Here is a 13881-nt window from a genome sequence, read left to right on the forward strand (position 1 = left end):
TGGAATCTTGTTGCGCATTTGCTCATGATTCGTTTATAAATATTTATTCAATATATTTTAATAAAACTTTATGATTGATAACTGCAATATTCACTGTAGACATATTTCATATTTGCAGTATTATATATATTCTAAGTACTATTATATTATATGTGGAAAGGATGATAATTTGATGTGGGTTTGACCTAAAAAAATTGAGTTTGAGTTAATATGTTTAATAAATAAGTGGTATTCAAGTATGAAGTATTAGATCATCTCCAACCGTTCGGCAAACAGTCGAATGGAGGCCCTCAAACGTCGCAACCGAACGCTATTTCTTCCGCCATTTGATCGCAGTTGAACAGTGCAACGCTAATATTGGCGTTGCACTGTTCACTTGCGTCATTTCTTTCTCTCTACCGAACTCGTCTGAGAAAGGCGCGAAAGAAATGAACGATGATTTGGGGGTAAAATGACGTTCCACTAGAGATGAATCATGGCACTTTTTGATTTTACTGCATTTTGCAGTGAAAATAAGAGTTTCGGTTGGAGATGCCCTTACCCGTTGAATTGGCTTGGCGGGTATAATTCGAATTAACCCGTGAACCTGATTTTGGATCATAGGTAATACTTTTAATTTTTTTTTATTCTTTTGTTGGTTGGTTTTTTTTTTTATAGTTAACATATATATATATATATATACATATAGTTTTAGGAATGAGTTATAATTATGGTAGAGATCATGTATCTTTTTTTTTTTTGGTGTATTACAGAACTCATCTGCATCATTGGCCTTTCATTTATTATTCACTCTTTGATAATTGGTGTGTTTACTTTGATTGTGCCTGTACAATATAATAGTTTAATTTTCTTAGGTTTATATAATTACTTTGATTGAGAATGGCCTAAACATTTGTCTTCGTTAAACTCTTAGGATGTTTGAACTTTCTACAAAAAATAAAATTAACTTAACAAAGATAAAAGAAATATAGAGCTTAAAATTAACCAATATTCTTTTAAAACTTAATAAATTACCTTCATTATGTCACTTTTTAAAGTATAACTTGTATTTAATTATAGAGAGATTATTTCAAAAAAATAAAAAAAAATTATTCAAAACAAAATAAAAAAGCATATTAAGACTTTTATCAAGCAAAAACTAAAACATGTTGAAAAAATCCAACAATAATATATTAAAAATAGGATTTTTTTTAACAGTTTAGGGGATTCATGTACAGAACAACGAGAGGAAGTTCTTCGATCAACCGAAGAGCCGCATATCGATTTGCGGAAATTTTTATATCATTAAAATTAGAGACAAACTATAAAAATAATGTACATAGAAATCATAAGGGCTTCATGATGCATTACATAATATATAATATCCCATGCAACAATTAAAAAAAATTAAGTCCTTACATTACTTTTGTGAAAAAAAAAACTCATTGACTTCACCAACAAAACTAATATTTAACCCATTACAAAAATTTCAAGATCAATTTAATAAAAATAAATAAAAAATATAGAATAAATACTTTGTATATGATAAATTTGTAAATTTGTATTATTCTTTAAAAAAAAATCTCTCATATCATAATCACTCATTGCTTGAAGCTGATCAAAATAGGACTTCGCACGAGATGGCTTTCAGAAACCCACTTCAGATATCCTTTAGCCATCTTCAAGCTCTTCTCACTTCTCTTCAAAATAATACTAAATTCTTTTTGGTCGTTGACTTTCTCAAAAGTCAAATTGTTAGGCTTCACCGTCACCATCACTCCTTCTGGTTCATCAATGTCAGCCCAATAGTGATGACATTCCTCCCCTACATTAGTCAACACTCTCTTCAAAATAAGTGTCTCGCCAACTCTGAGCTCTGCAGAAAAAGAAGGATAGTTCAATTCGGCCTCTTTAATGCTGCCCACCTTCGAGCAGTTGACTTCTTGCTTAACAATGACGCTGATCATACTCTCGCTATAACCCAAACCACAAAAATAAGAAATGTAGTCTTCTTTCTTGAGATTATATACGAGCCCTGGATTCAGGGCTTTCTCAGGGTTGACATGCCCTGCTCCAAGCGCATAATGGTCAGCGGGTTGCCTCTTTTCGTTTGAAATCGGGTTTCCGCCGTGATCCACCACATCAGCGGTGGTTAACATGGCCGACTTCACCGCCGCTGGTGACCAATCCGGGTGCGCAGCCTTTATCAGAGCAGCGATTCCGCTGAGATGTGGACAGGACATTGAGGTCCCAGATATAATGTTAAAGTTCGGATTTTTCGTCGCCGGTTCCAGTTCAGGCCACGCCGCCAGGACGCTGACGCCGGGACCAGTTATATCCGGTTTCAATATTCCCGGTGATACTTTGCTCGGCCCTCTGGAAGAGAAATCGGCAATGGAGGGAGAAAATGGTGTCTTTAACTCAGTGCCGCCGAAGGCTATGCTGGCCGTGGGAGTCCTTGTACTATTGATGTATTCAAGTATCTTGAGTCCGTCTTCATGGCTTACATGAGAAGCTGGGAGAACATGAGGATCGGCGAAGGTTGTATACCCACTATTCTCCGTGTTTATCAGGATCATGGCGGCGCCGCCGGCTTCTTTGACCACCGAACCTTTCATCACTCGCCCGTTGATCCCTCTCTGGCAAACAACCACCTTGCCGCGGACGTCGAAACCGGCGAGTGAGTCCTCGTCACACGCGGCGGTTATCTCGTCTCCATTACCTCCCGGAAAAATCAGTGGAAGCATATTTGTCGCCGGAAAGTCTTTCGATTGGTTTAAAGACTCGCCTTTGAGCACCTTTCCGTTCCCCAGCATCACGTCGGCGACGATTCTCCTATCCATTGTGCTCGCCGCCACCGTGAGAATCCACGGCGCGTCATTAACTACTGTTTCCATCCCCGGACCATCATTCCCCGCCGACGCGCTGACAAATATCCCCTTTGACATCGCCGTGAAGGTGCTGATAGCCATTGGGTCTTCATAAAAATATAAGGGGGAACCTCCGCCGAGGGAAATGGAGAGAACGTCAACACCATCCTCAATGGCCGCATCCATCCCCGCCAATATATCGCTTCCGAAGCATAAATCATCGCTGCATACTTTATATGCGGCGATATGGGCACGGGCAGCCATTCCGACAGCCGTGCCGGCGGCGTTTCCTAAAGCTGATGCGTTTGAAACTGCCGCGCCGGCGGCGGTGCTCGCGGTGTGTGTCCCGTGTCCCTCCTGGTCGACTGGGAGAGCGTTGTCGGGTTCGCCGGTGATAAACGAGCGAGCGCCGATTAGCTTATAGTTGCAAAGAGGTTTGCCGTAGTTGCATCTGCCTTTCCATTTAGGGGGAGGAGGTGGAAGGCCATGATCGGAAAACGAAGGGTGGTCTGCGGTGATTCCGGTGTCGAGGAGGCCGATGATGATGCCTTCGCCTTGCTTGGAGGCGTTCAAGAGGCCGCCGCCAGCGGGATGGATCAAGCCGAGGAATTCAGGGGAGTGTGTGGTGTGCAACTTGTACGCAGGATCGGGAATGGCGTTCACGTACCAATCCATCTTCGACATATCATCAAGCTCGTTTTCGGTGAGCCGGGCGGAGAAGCCGGAGAGTACGTCAGAGTAAGAGTGAAGAAGCCGCGGTATTTCCACGCCCTCTTCGCCGCCAGCCTTGTTGACGACGGTCGTCAGCGGCGCCAACAACGACTCATACCACTGCTTGCTCTGCTCTTGTTTGACGTCTTCAGGGCGGCGAACGGAGATGATGAACCGTTTCAGGCCGACATTATCGAAATCACCAGCGGCAGAAGAAGCATTGGTGTTGATGAAGAGGAAAACAAAAGCTTGTATAAGGAGGAGAAGAGGGAAACTGGAATGCTTCTGCGTGGACATCATAGATAATAGCCGGCAACAGATCGGGCTGAGGAGAAGAGATAAAAGTTGTGAAATTTATACTGGTAAAAAAATTAAAAAAAGATGATTCGTTGGCTCCTACAGATTTGGAGCTGTTTCTGTTGATAAATGTTCTTATTATTCTATGTTGCAGGAGGAGGGAGGAGATCAAATTCCTGTCTTCTGTTAAATTTGCTTTTATCTTTGATCTGCCAATGAAAAAGTTTCAGATTTGGAGTTGTTTCTGTTGATAAATGTTCTTATTATAAAGACAATTTAAGCATTTTTTATGCTTTTATATCATTAGTTCATTATCTGGTATTAACTATCTTTGTCCATTTATAAATAGAAGATTATTGTCATAATATGAATATAATTACTATTTATAAATATATATTTTTTAAAGATGATTTTAAAGATGCATTTTTTTTGGAAAGGAGAATCAACCCGTTGCCACCCCCGAAACAATCTCGTCGGACAAAATTGGCTCCGCGTCGCCCGAAAATCCACTTTTTCCAAAAACCCCATTGACTTTCTCTCTCCTCAAGATATTTTTATTTTAATTTCTAATTTTCTCTCTCTTCAAAACGATTGATTTCAGCTTTATAAAACTCAGATCGGCCCAGCCGATCGCCAGATCGTCCCGGGATGATCAGACCAATTTTGATCGTCCTGGACGGTTCCCAGAACTATTTTCCGGCCGATATTTTGAATAGTGCAAATCGGCCTGGCCGATGCCTCGATCGGCCTGGACGATGCCTACAGAAAAACACCTGGAGCAAATCTGGGCAAATTTTGGAGCAAATTCTCAACTGATCGTCCCAGGACGATCCCAGATCGTCCTGGACGATCCTGGAGCAGATTTTGATATTACAGCATTCTTATCTTGACGGGTGGAGAGAGCCTCCGGCTATGGTATTGTCTCCATGGCAACTGAGGTTGAAGCGTTCGCCGAGCATGACTCCGAAGCCGATGGCACCGCAACCCCTCCCGATTAGTTACCGTCATCTTCAACGTCTTCCTTCTCCTTTGGAAGTGCTCTGTCCTTGACCTGCAAATTCCACCCTTCCCGTTTATCTCGTGCGTTCTATATGCCTCTTGCACTTAAATTTTCATGGCTCAAAGAGGATCCTCCACTTGATGTTCTTCAGATTGCGAGTAGAGAGCCTCCGGCTATGGTATCGTCTCCTTGGCAACTGAGGTTGAAGCGTCCGCCGAGCATGACTCCGAAGCCGATGGCACCGTAACCCCTCCCGATCAGTTACCGTCATCTTCAACGTATTCCTTCTCCTTTGGAAGTGCTCTGTCCTCGACCTGCAAATTCCACCCTTCCCGTTTATCTCGTGCGTTCTATATGCCTCTTGCACTTAAATTTTCATGGCTCAAAGAGGATCCTCCACTTGCTGTTCTTCAGACTGCGAGGGTTCTGGCTAGAAGAAATGTTCTGAGCTACCGATTCCCCCTAGAGAAGCTTGGAAACTATTATGTGGTTATCTACTTTGCTGGTGTATTGCCTGTGTCTTCCGTATTTGATGTTCTGTTTAATGGAAATATTGTGAATTTGGATTACCATGTGAGGCATGCGGAGGTGAGTTATATAGTTTATTTGGCAAAGGTCATCGACAAGGTCAAGGTTTCGTTTAGGAATGTCAGTTTTTATCCACAAGTGAATGGCATTGAAATATGTGAAGTGGTTAAAATCCCTCCTGAATGCCTCGCAACTACAGTTTCTGCGCTTCAGGTTATACAACAGTCAACTGGATTTGACCTAGGATGGGAAGATGACCCGTCCTCTCCCACTTCTTGGAGTCATGTTGGTTATGAGTTTAATGCTGACCACTATAGAAGCCGATTCATACAACAGAAACTTGAAATTGCTTCAGCTAAAGAGAAGGACATGGGTTTTGATGAAATAAAGTCCAATGCATTGTCCTTAATGACTGATTTGTACAGAAACATGTCTATTCTAGCTGTATTGGGGCATGGTCTTATGGGAAAAACAACTCCATTGCAACAGGTCTATGAAGATGAAATGATAAAGAAATGGATTTGTGTATGCAACAACTTTGAAGAGGAGGAACGGAACAAAACTAAATGGGAGAATGTGTTCGCCTCTCTATCTGGTGGAATTTGGAAAAGGGATTGGTTATGTGCCGAGAACTCATGTTTCCCAACCAATTGGCAAACTAAAATGCTAATTCATTTCAAGGATTCGAAAGTTGGACTTCCTCACTTGGATTGGGGAAAACCTCTTCATGTGGTGATTTTAAAATCTGCATTCAAAGTCTTCGATCCCTGAATTTGTTTGTCACCCTACCTCCCTCTAATTAGCGAGCCTCGAACGGAGTCGAGCTCTTTTTACGCTAGGGGAGAATGATGCGGTGCATTTTATGCTTGAGGTGTTCCCTAGGACACCTTATCTAGTTTGTTAGAATGAGCTTCTAGAATGCTCTTTTTAATTTATAAATAGCAGGTTTTGTAATAAGAAAAGCATTGAATGAATATTATCTCCTTTTAAAAGCTTTGAAAGCTTCTTCTTCTTCTTCCCTGGATTGGGAAACCCAAATCCTTCTTGCAGGTCGCATCTTCCGACAATCCACTTCATCAACCTCCTTGCATGCACTTGATTGAGCATACTTAAGAGGCGCTGCCGCTCGAAGGGAATCGAGCACGAGTTGGACGTTCTCAACCGTAATTGCATACCAACAAAGCTAAGCAATGGTGGGTGACTAAAGCTGCATATTACTCGTAAAAAAATAGATCGATGGTAAGTGGCAGATAATGTTTTGGCCACTCGTAATAAGGATTGGCGGTTATGAGCAGCTAGCGAAGATTCACATAAGCAACGTATTTAGAATTTCATCAAATTAGAACAATTTTAAATGCATAAAAAAATGAATTATATATGGAACTCTAAACACATTGATATTTTGTTCTTCGTTTACTTTTTTTCTAATTAAGGTCATACTTAAGAAGCACTACCGCTCGAGAGGAATCGAGCACGGGTTGGGAGTTCTCAACCGTACTTGCCTGCCAACAAAGCTAAACAATGGTGAGTGACTAAAGCTGCATATTACTCGTTAAAAAAATAGTTCGATGGCAAGTGGCAGATAATGGTTGACCACTTGTAATAAGGATTGACGGTTATAAGCGGCTAGCGAAGATTCACATAAGTAGCGTATTTAGAATTTCATCAAATTAGAACAATTTTAAATGCATAAAAAATGAATTATATATGGAACTCTGAACACATTGATATTTTGTTCTTCGTTTTCTTTTTTTATAATTAAGATTTTGTTTGAGACTCTTTTTTTATTGCTTAGTAAAGCTATTTTTTAGCACAAATTTTTTTTTTTTAATACAAATATGCTTTAAGAAGTAATAAGAAATCCGTCCCAAACAAAACCTACATGCTGAAAATTTTCAAACTCGTGCATTTTTTTTAAAATAATAATACTCTCAACAAAACAAGCAGGACTACTCCACTTTCAAGAGAGAATTTGGGTTTAGGCCTTGTTTGGGATGGCTTTCTTAGTATTTCTTAAAATAATTTTTAAGAATAAAAATTAAAAAATTTGTACTAAAAAACTAATTTAAAATGCAATAAAAAAATTGTTCCAAATGAAACATAAATGTAAACCTAAAATAATAAAAAGAATCTAAGAACCTAATCTTCCTTTCTTTTTTGTTCCCTTAGGCATGATTGGTGGTCCATAGTAAGATTTTGAAATTGTTCAAGGAGAACATTGAAATGAACACAAATAATACATTAATTAAGTGATTAATTAATTATTCTAAGGCTAATTGTTAAAATTAAGTGATATATAATTAATATTAATTATACTAATTAAAAACATATTAAATTTTAATTGACCTTCAATTTTATTTTTTTTTACTAATTAAGCCGGCACGTTAATCACTATAATTGGCATGGTTAACGTTGAACACTACTACCATTAATAATTTTAATTATGATTAATTTTTTATTGCTCCATTTAATTTCTAATTAGTCTATTTTCGTCCAAAAAATCCCCAAGTCCGGCACGTTAATCACTATAATTGGCATGGTTAACGTTGAACACTACTACCATTAATAATTTTAATTATGATTAATTTTTAATTGCTCCATTTAATTTCTAATTAGTCTATTTTCGTCCAAAATATCCCCAAGTCTATTTATAAGGACTGTTTCATGATTTTAGAAAATACCCAAATTATTTCTTAAAATAGAAAAAAAAAATTGTCAAAACAATTTTTTAGATTTTTTTTAAGAAAATAAAAGAATTGAAATTAAGGGCATGTTTGAAATAATTTTAGCTTTTGATAAAAGTGATTAAAACTATAGTAGGAGCAACATAAAAAATAAGTTTTTAGTACATAAATTTCTAAAAGTCAATAAATAAGCATTTGATGTTGCAGGCTAGAATATTCATGGTGGTAGAATGGGTAAACTTTTTATCTTAGTGATACACGGATATCCAGTACACAAACACAGATAGAGAGAAGTAAAACTCTCGATTTTTTTACATGGAAAAACAGATGAGGAAAAAAACATGGGGCCACGCCCATGTGAAAAGATTCAACTAAATTTGAGTGAATTACAAAAGTTGACCAGTTTTTTGACTTAGAGGCGATCAAATTACAATAATTTGGAGAGTTAGACAAAAGTCTGGCAACGGTCGGGTGGAAGTTCAATGACGTCCGGACAGAAGTTCAACTAATGGGGAATAATCCGACGAAGGTCGGGCGGAAGTCTGACACCGATTGGGTGGAAGTCCTACGGTGGTCGGCAATAAGGTGGTGATTCAAGGAAGGTTCTGCTGAAGTATGGCAATAATCGGCAGCCGGGCGGAAGTCCGGTGGCAATCGACAGTTGTCGGCTGGGCGGCAGTCCTATTCAAAGATGGCCAGGTTTAAGTCCCACTACTACAGGAAAACCAGCAATTACCGGCGAATAGAATATGCTAGTAACATAAAAAATTTCAACGAAAAAATTACGTTTCCGTCGGATTTCCATACGATGGTAATTTGCGCGTCTGTAAAAAATTTTCGGTGTAAATAATATGCCATAAACCTTTTCGGCAAACTTTCCGGCGGACAACCGGTGGAAAAGTAGATGGTGGTTACGTCACTTCATCTTCACTTATTCTGACATTAAATAAGGTGGTATTTATGGCGTATCAATATGCCGGTAATTCCAGCGGAACAAACGTCGCCAAATACATCGAAAACGAAACGACGGAGATAACTGGTGCATTGTCACCCGGAAAGGTCGGCGTATAAATAAATCAAAAAGCGATACAAAATTCGTTGTATTGTCAATTCCGACAGATTACCGAGGTTTTATCCGCCAGAAACCTATAACAATAAAAAAAAACCTTCCCATACAGCAATCAGATTTCCACAGCTGCAAGTTACAATTACAAATAAACATCAACAACACATATTTTCATAGCACATAGATTTTCACAACTTCACCAAATATTCAAAAATAAGTACTCATAATCATAAACATGACCAAATATTCAAAAACAATACCAAATATTCAAAAACATCACAAATTGTTTATTAACATTAACAAATATTCATAAAATTCATCAAATATTAAGAAAATGAAAAAGTTTATATTAAATTGAAAAAATTAAACAACTACTTTGAATCTGTCGACTGATCCTCCGCTGGAGCTACCTCCTTTCCACTCAACTGCTCCCTCATTTTTCGCATTTCATCCAACAACTGATTGTGTTGTGCCTGCATCTTCATCTGTATTTGTGTATGTAACTGCACTTGCCAATCAACTTGTGATTTCCTGACTTGTTCTAGCTCCGTTTGAAGGGCAGTTATCTGTTGACTACACAAGGACTCATGTGAACTTGCTACGAAGCTGGATCCATTAGAGGTCATCCCCTCGTATGCCTGGGCTTGCGAACATAAACTATAAACCATGTCATGTTGCATTCCTCCTGCCGCTTGCAGCCAGATGCAGTATTTAGATCGAATACTTTAGAGAGCCGCCAGAAGAACCCTCACATGCTGCAGCATGGTTCTCTTGAAGCCATGTATACTCATCCTGTGAAAGTTAATAAAAATTTAAATAATTTATTTAAACATAAAATAAAAATTATTAAACACATATACTTACATGGGTTTTCTTACTCGCTCATCAACCAATTGTTGGTTCTCTTATCGCTTATGGGTGTGACTATGCAATCTATAGGAGTTGGTTCTCTACCCAGCATATCTTTCTGTAATAAAATTCCATTAATATTCCTATTAAAGAAAATTTTAAAAAACTTTTAAAATTCCTTACCAAACATTACCTGTGCTCGGTATGTGAAACTGAGCCCCCAATATGAAGGGAACTACCCATTCCCCAAACATCAAAAGCTCTATTCTATACTCTACGCTACCCCAAGCAGTGTTCCGCTCAGCCCATACAGTCTTTTCAATCCATAGTGGCCGCTCGCCAGACTTTATATAAACATGTCACGCATTCGAGTGGATCCACGCTTCTCAAAATTCTTTCTAATTTTGTCATTGTGCTAGGGCAGCCAATAAAAATCTCTCTCATTTAAAAACATGCAATATATAATATATGTATTTATTAGCTTAAGTAAAAAAGAATATACAATTTATTTAGACATAACATTAAAAAAATTAAACACAAATACCTCAAACTCTCTAAACCAGATATCTCGAACTTCTTTTGGAACTTTATTCCAAGAAACATAAGGAGCGTCATACCTGCTCCATATTATGTCCTGTATTTTATGTGTCGTCAACATCAACTATCAATTAAAGCCCTAGAGTTATATTTAAACCTTTGTGATATCTCCAAAATCAAGTTAGGTCTCTTTCATGACATATGAAATTTTTATAAATTCATCTTAACTATAGTCCTTCAATCGCTGTGGGCTTACAATCCTCCATCCATTCTAGATTGACAACTTGACTACAATCCTTCCGACTTTCATCGCCCACTTAATTATCTTCTTTCTATAATTATCGCCATTTTATGTGCCCAAACCATCTAAGGCGACTCTATCTAATCTTATCTTCCAATGGAGCTACTCCAACCTTATCACATATATGCTCATTTCGGATCCTATATCTAAGGGTAAAGCCACTCATCCACCCGACTATCATCATCTCTGTAACACTATAAACAATAGATCTAAGATATCTAAAACATATACTCTTATTAATGACTTGCTCGCCCAAAGTCACAATCCCATCACTAGGTCTAGTACTTCAACTCTCTATCTAGTCGTATCAACATGAATAATATCATCAGCAAAAAGCATACACCAAGGTACATCCTCTTGCAAATGTCTGTTGAAAAAAATACATGAAAAAATAAAATCTTATAGTGGATTATCCTAAAAACAGCGGCGAAGTTGGCGACTGAGGCGACGAACGTCTACAAACTAGGTCGAAGTCAGTTGGGTGAAGTGTCGATCTTGGCAGCGCGATGTTTGGCTGAGACGAGCTGAATGAAGGGAAACGATGGAATCTCCTCATCATTCTATGCAAATGTCTAGTGAGAAAAAAAAAACTTATGGTGAAAATAGCGACGTTTCGCTGGCGATTGAGGAGGTGAGTGTCGACAAAGTCCGTGGAAGTCCATTCAGTGATGGTCGGTCTTGACAGAGGCTAGGTTTGGCTGGGGAGACACTGGGGCGACGGAGGCAAGCAGTAACCTAAATGAAACGACATAATGAAATAATAAAGCAGACGGACTCAGGAGAGAAATAGGGTTTCGACTGACAGTTTTTCGACTGATAAGCCGCCGATGATGTTTCCGTCGTCTTTTTCGATGGTAACATTTCGTTGTGTTTTAAATAAGCGGCGTCATATCCATCAGTTCGTACGTCGAAAATTACTGGCGTAAAATACGTCGCATTATACTATGTGCTTATATATTACGACGTCTATAACGACGTAAAATGTGTCAGAAATTTACCGACATAATATACGCCAGTAAATTCGCCGTAAGCTTACCGTCACATAAAATGTCGGTAAAATGCCATAATTTCATACGTATATATATCCTCCGGAAGGTCTGACGGTACTTACGGATTTTTCTGTAGTGTACGACAATCGATGGCTGGGCGCGGTGGTTCAACGAAGGTCGGGCTGAAGTTGTATCATTATCAACGCCCGAGCGGTGGCCCGGTGATAGTCGATAGGGGTTTGTCAGCGGCGGTGTTGAAGATCTTGAAGTCTAAGAGCTCTCTTCACCAATCTCCAACATAAAGATCCCTTTCATGTAAAAAGTGGGGTTTTTTTTATAGATTTTAATAGTGGCACATCCGTAAATATAGAGAAGATCCTTGTCAGGTTCGGAGTGCTCCATCGTATGACCCATATTGACGATTCCCCTGTTCATAAAGAGTTTTTCAACTATTTAAGTGCCTTTAAGATGTCAGAATTCAGCGATCTTGAGCTCGTTGGGTTTGACTCGTTGAGCCGCTCGATTTGACTATAAGCATGCAATATTTGGATATCATTTTGTCATCCAAATAATGCTTTGAACCTTCCAATTGTGGTTCAGGCCCCCAATTTGAAACCATTTTGGGCTCAGGTTGGACCGATTTTGGTGTTGTTAGGTTCGCCTCTTTGAGACTTTCAGTTTAATTATAAGTTTGCTGAAATTGGAATTCAGATGATCCCGAATTTAATTTTGAAAATTTCCCACTTGAATATGCCTCCAGATTTGTGCATGATCAAGATGATTTTTGGTGCCGTATCAGCGGCAAAACTAAATTTTGGTTGTGATTTGAACAAGAAAAGTAGGAAAAAAGCTATCACAAACAGCTGAAAGCCATGTATTTCAGGAAAAAATGTAATCAATTTTTATTTTGAGCTTAATATTTTATATTTGATGACTTTAAATTACCTTCTCTAGCAAGGCTACGTGGCATGAAAAGAGGAAATGTGAATGTATTAATTATTAATATTTAAAAATTATAATTAAACAGGCTTAACTCCTCAAATAGATATCATAGTTTGTGACAATTTTTATGATTATTTTGTTATTGCTTTTTTTTAAAAAATTATACTAAAAAGCTATAGTAGAAAGAAATAAGAAAATAATTACAACATAAGACTAAAGCTCTGTTTAGAATGATTTTCTTAATGCTTTTTAAAGTAATTTTTTAGTACAAAAATTTTTAATTTGATATTTTTTATATTAAAAAGATGTTTTAGAAAGTAGAAAGAAAAATGTCCCAAACGAGACCTAAGGCTTTATTTATGAAAGCTTTCTTTTGTTTTCTAAAATGATTTTAAGTGCAAAAATTTATAATTTAAAATTTTTTTGCAAAAAAGTTATCCCAAGGCTTCCTTTGGAATAACTTTTTTATTGTTTTTATTTTAAGATCACAATTATAGTTTTCATTTGGGACTTTTTTAAATAAATTTTTTTAATAGGAAGCTACTTTCTAAAATAGCTTTAAATGAGCTATAAATTAAATGAGAAAAATATGCCCAATTGAGAGAAAAAAAAATAGTTGCTTTGAAATTGTGCTTTTTTAATGAGAGATAGAGATGAGGCGAGGGTTTAAAAATGATCCAAATTTAGGAAGAACCTCAGCTTTTCTCGAGGAGTAAAAAATTGACCAGACCTGTCAACCTGACCTGAAAATTTCAGGTTCGTGTTGATTTGCTGGGGTTTGGGTTTGAAAATCTGATCCATTTAATAAATGGCTCGGGTTCGGGTCAACTCGACAATATTAAATTAACTTGATTTAAATTCGGATAGGACCAATTTATGGATTTGGTCAAAGAAGTGCGTGGTTCGTTGTCCAATTTACGGATTTGGCCAAAGTAGCTCGTGAAACTCGAAATCCCACCACAGGATTTCATTTCATTTGCGCCTTCGCCGTTCGCGACCCAGGTCAACAGCTTAGCGGGTGAATAACCGGGAATCGGCCGAAGAAGAGTGCTATGCGTGAAATGAAGTTATCGAATTAAAAAAATAATAAAATAAAATAAAAAATGTTAGAGGGTTGTGTCAGGTCGA

General features: G+C 38.1%; 1 protein-coding gene across 1 annotated transcript; it reads right to left on the reverse strand.

Moving 5' to 3' along the window:
• Positions 1-1580: 1580 nt before the first annotated feature.
• On the reverse strand, positions 1581-3857 carry LOC110114649 (subtilisin-like protease SBT1.8). The gene has a single exon (XM_020847596.1). The coding sequence runs from the start codon at positions 3855-3857 to the stop codon at positions 1581-1583; it is 2277 nt and encodes a 758-aa protein (XP_020703255.1).
• Positions 3858-13881: the final 10024 nt, after the last annotated feature.

Source organism: Dendrobium catenatum, unplaced genomic scaffold (genome assembly GCF_001605985.2).
Source record: "Dendrobium catenatum unplaced genomic scaffold, ASM160598v2 fragScaff_scaffold_917, whole genome shotgun sequence".
Taxonomy (NCBI): domain Eukaryota; kingdom Viridiplantae; phylum Streptophyta; class Magnoliopsida; order Asparagales; family Orchidaceae; genus Dendrobium; species Dendrobium catenatum.

Bases quoted from the DNA above. Each gene is read 5' to 3' on its own strand.
- LOC110114649 (XM_020847596.1), bottom strand. From the start codon at position 3,857: ATGTCCACGCAGAAGCATTCCAGTTTCCCTCTTCTCCTCCTTATACAA.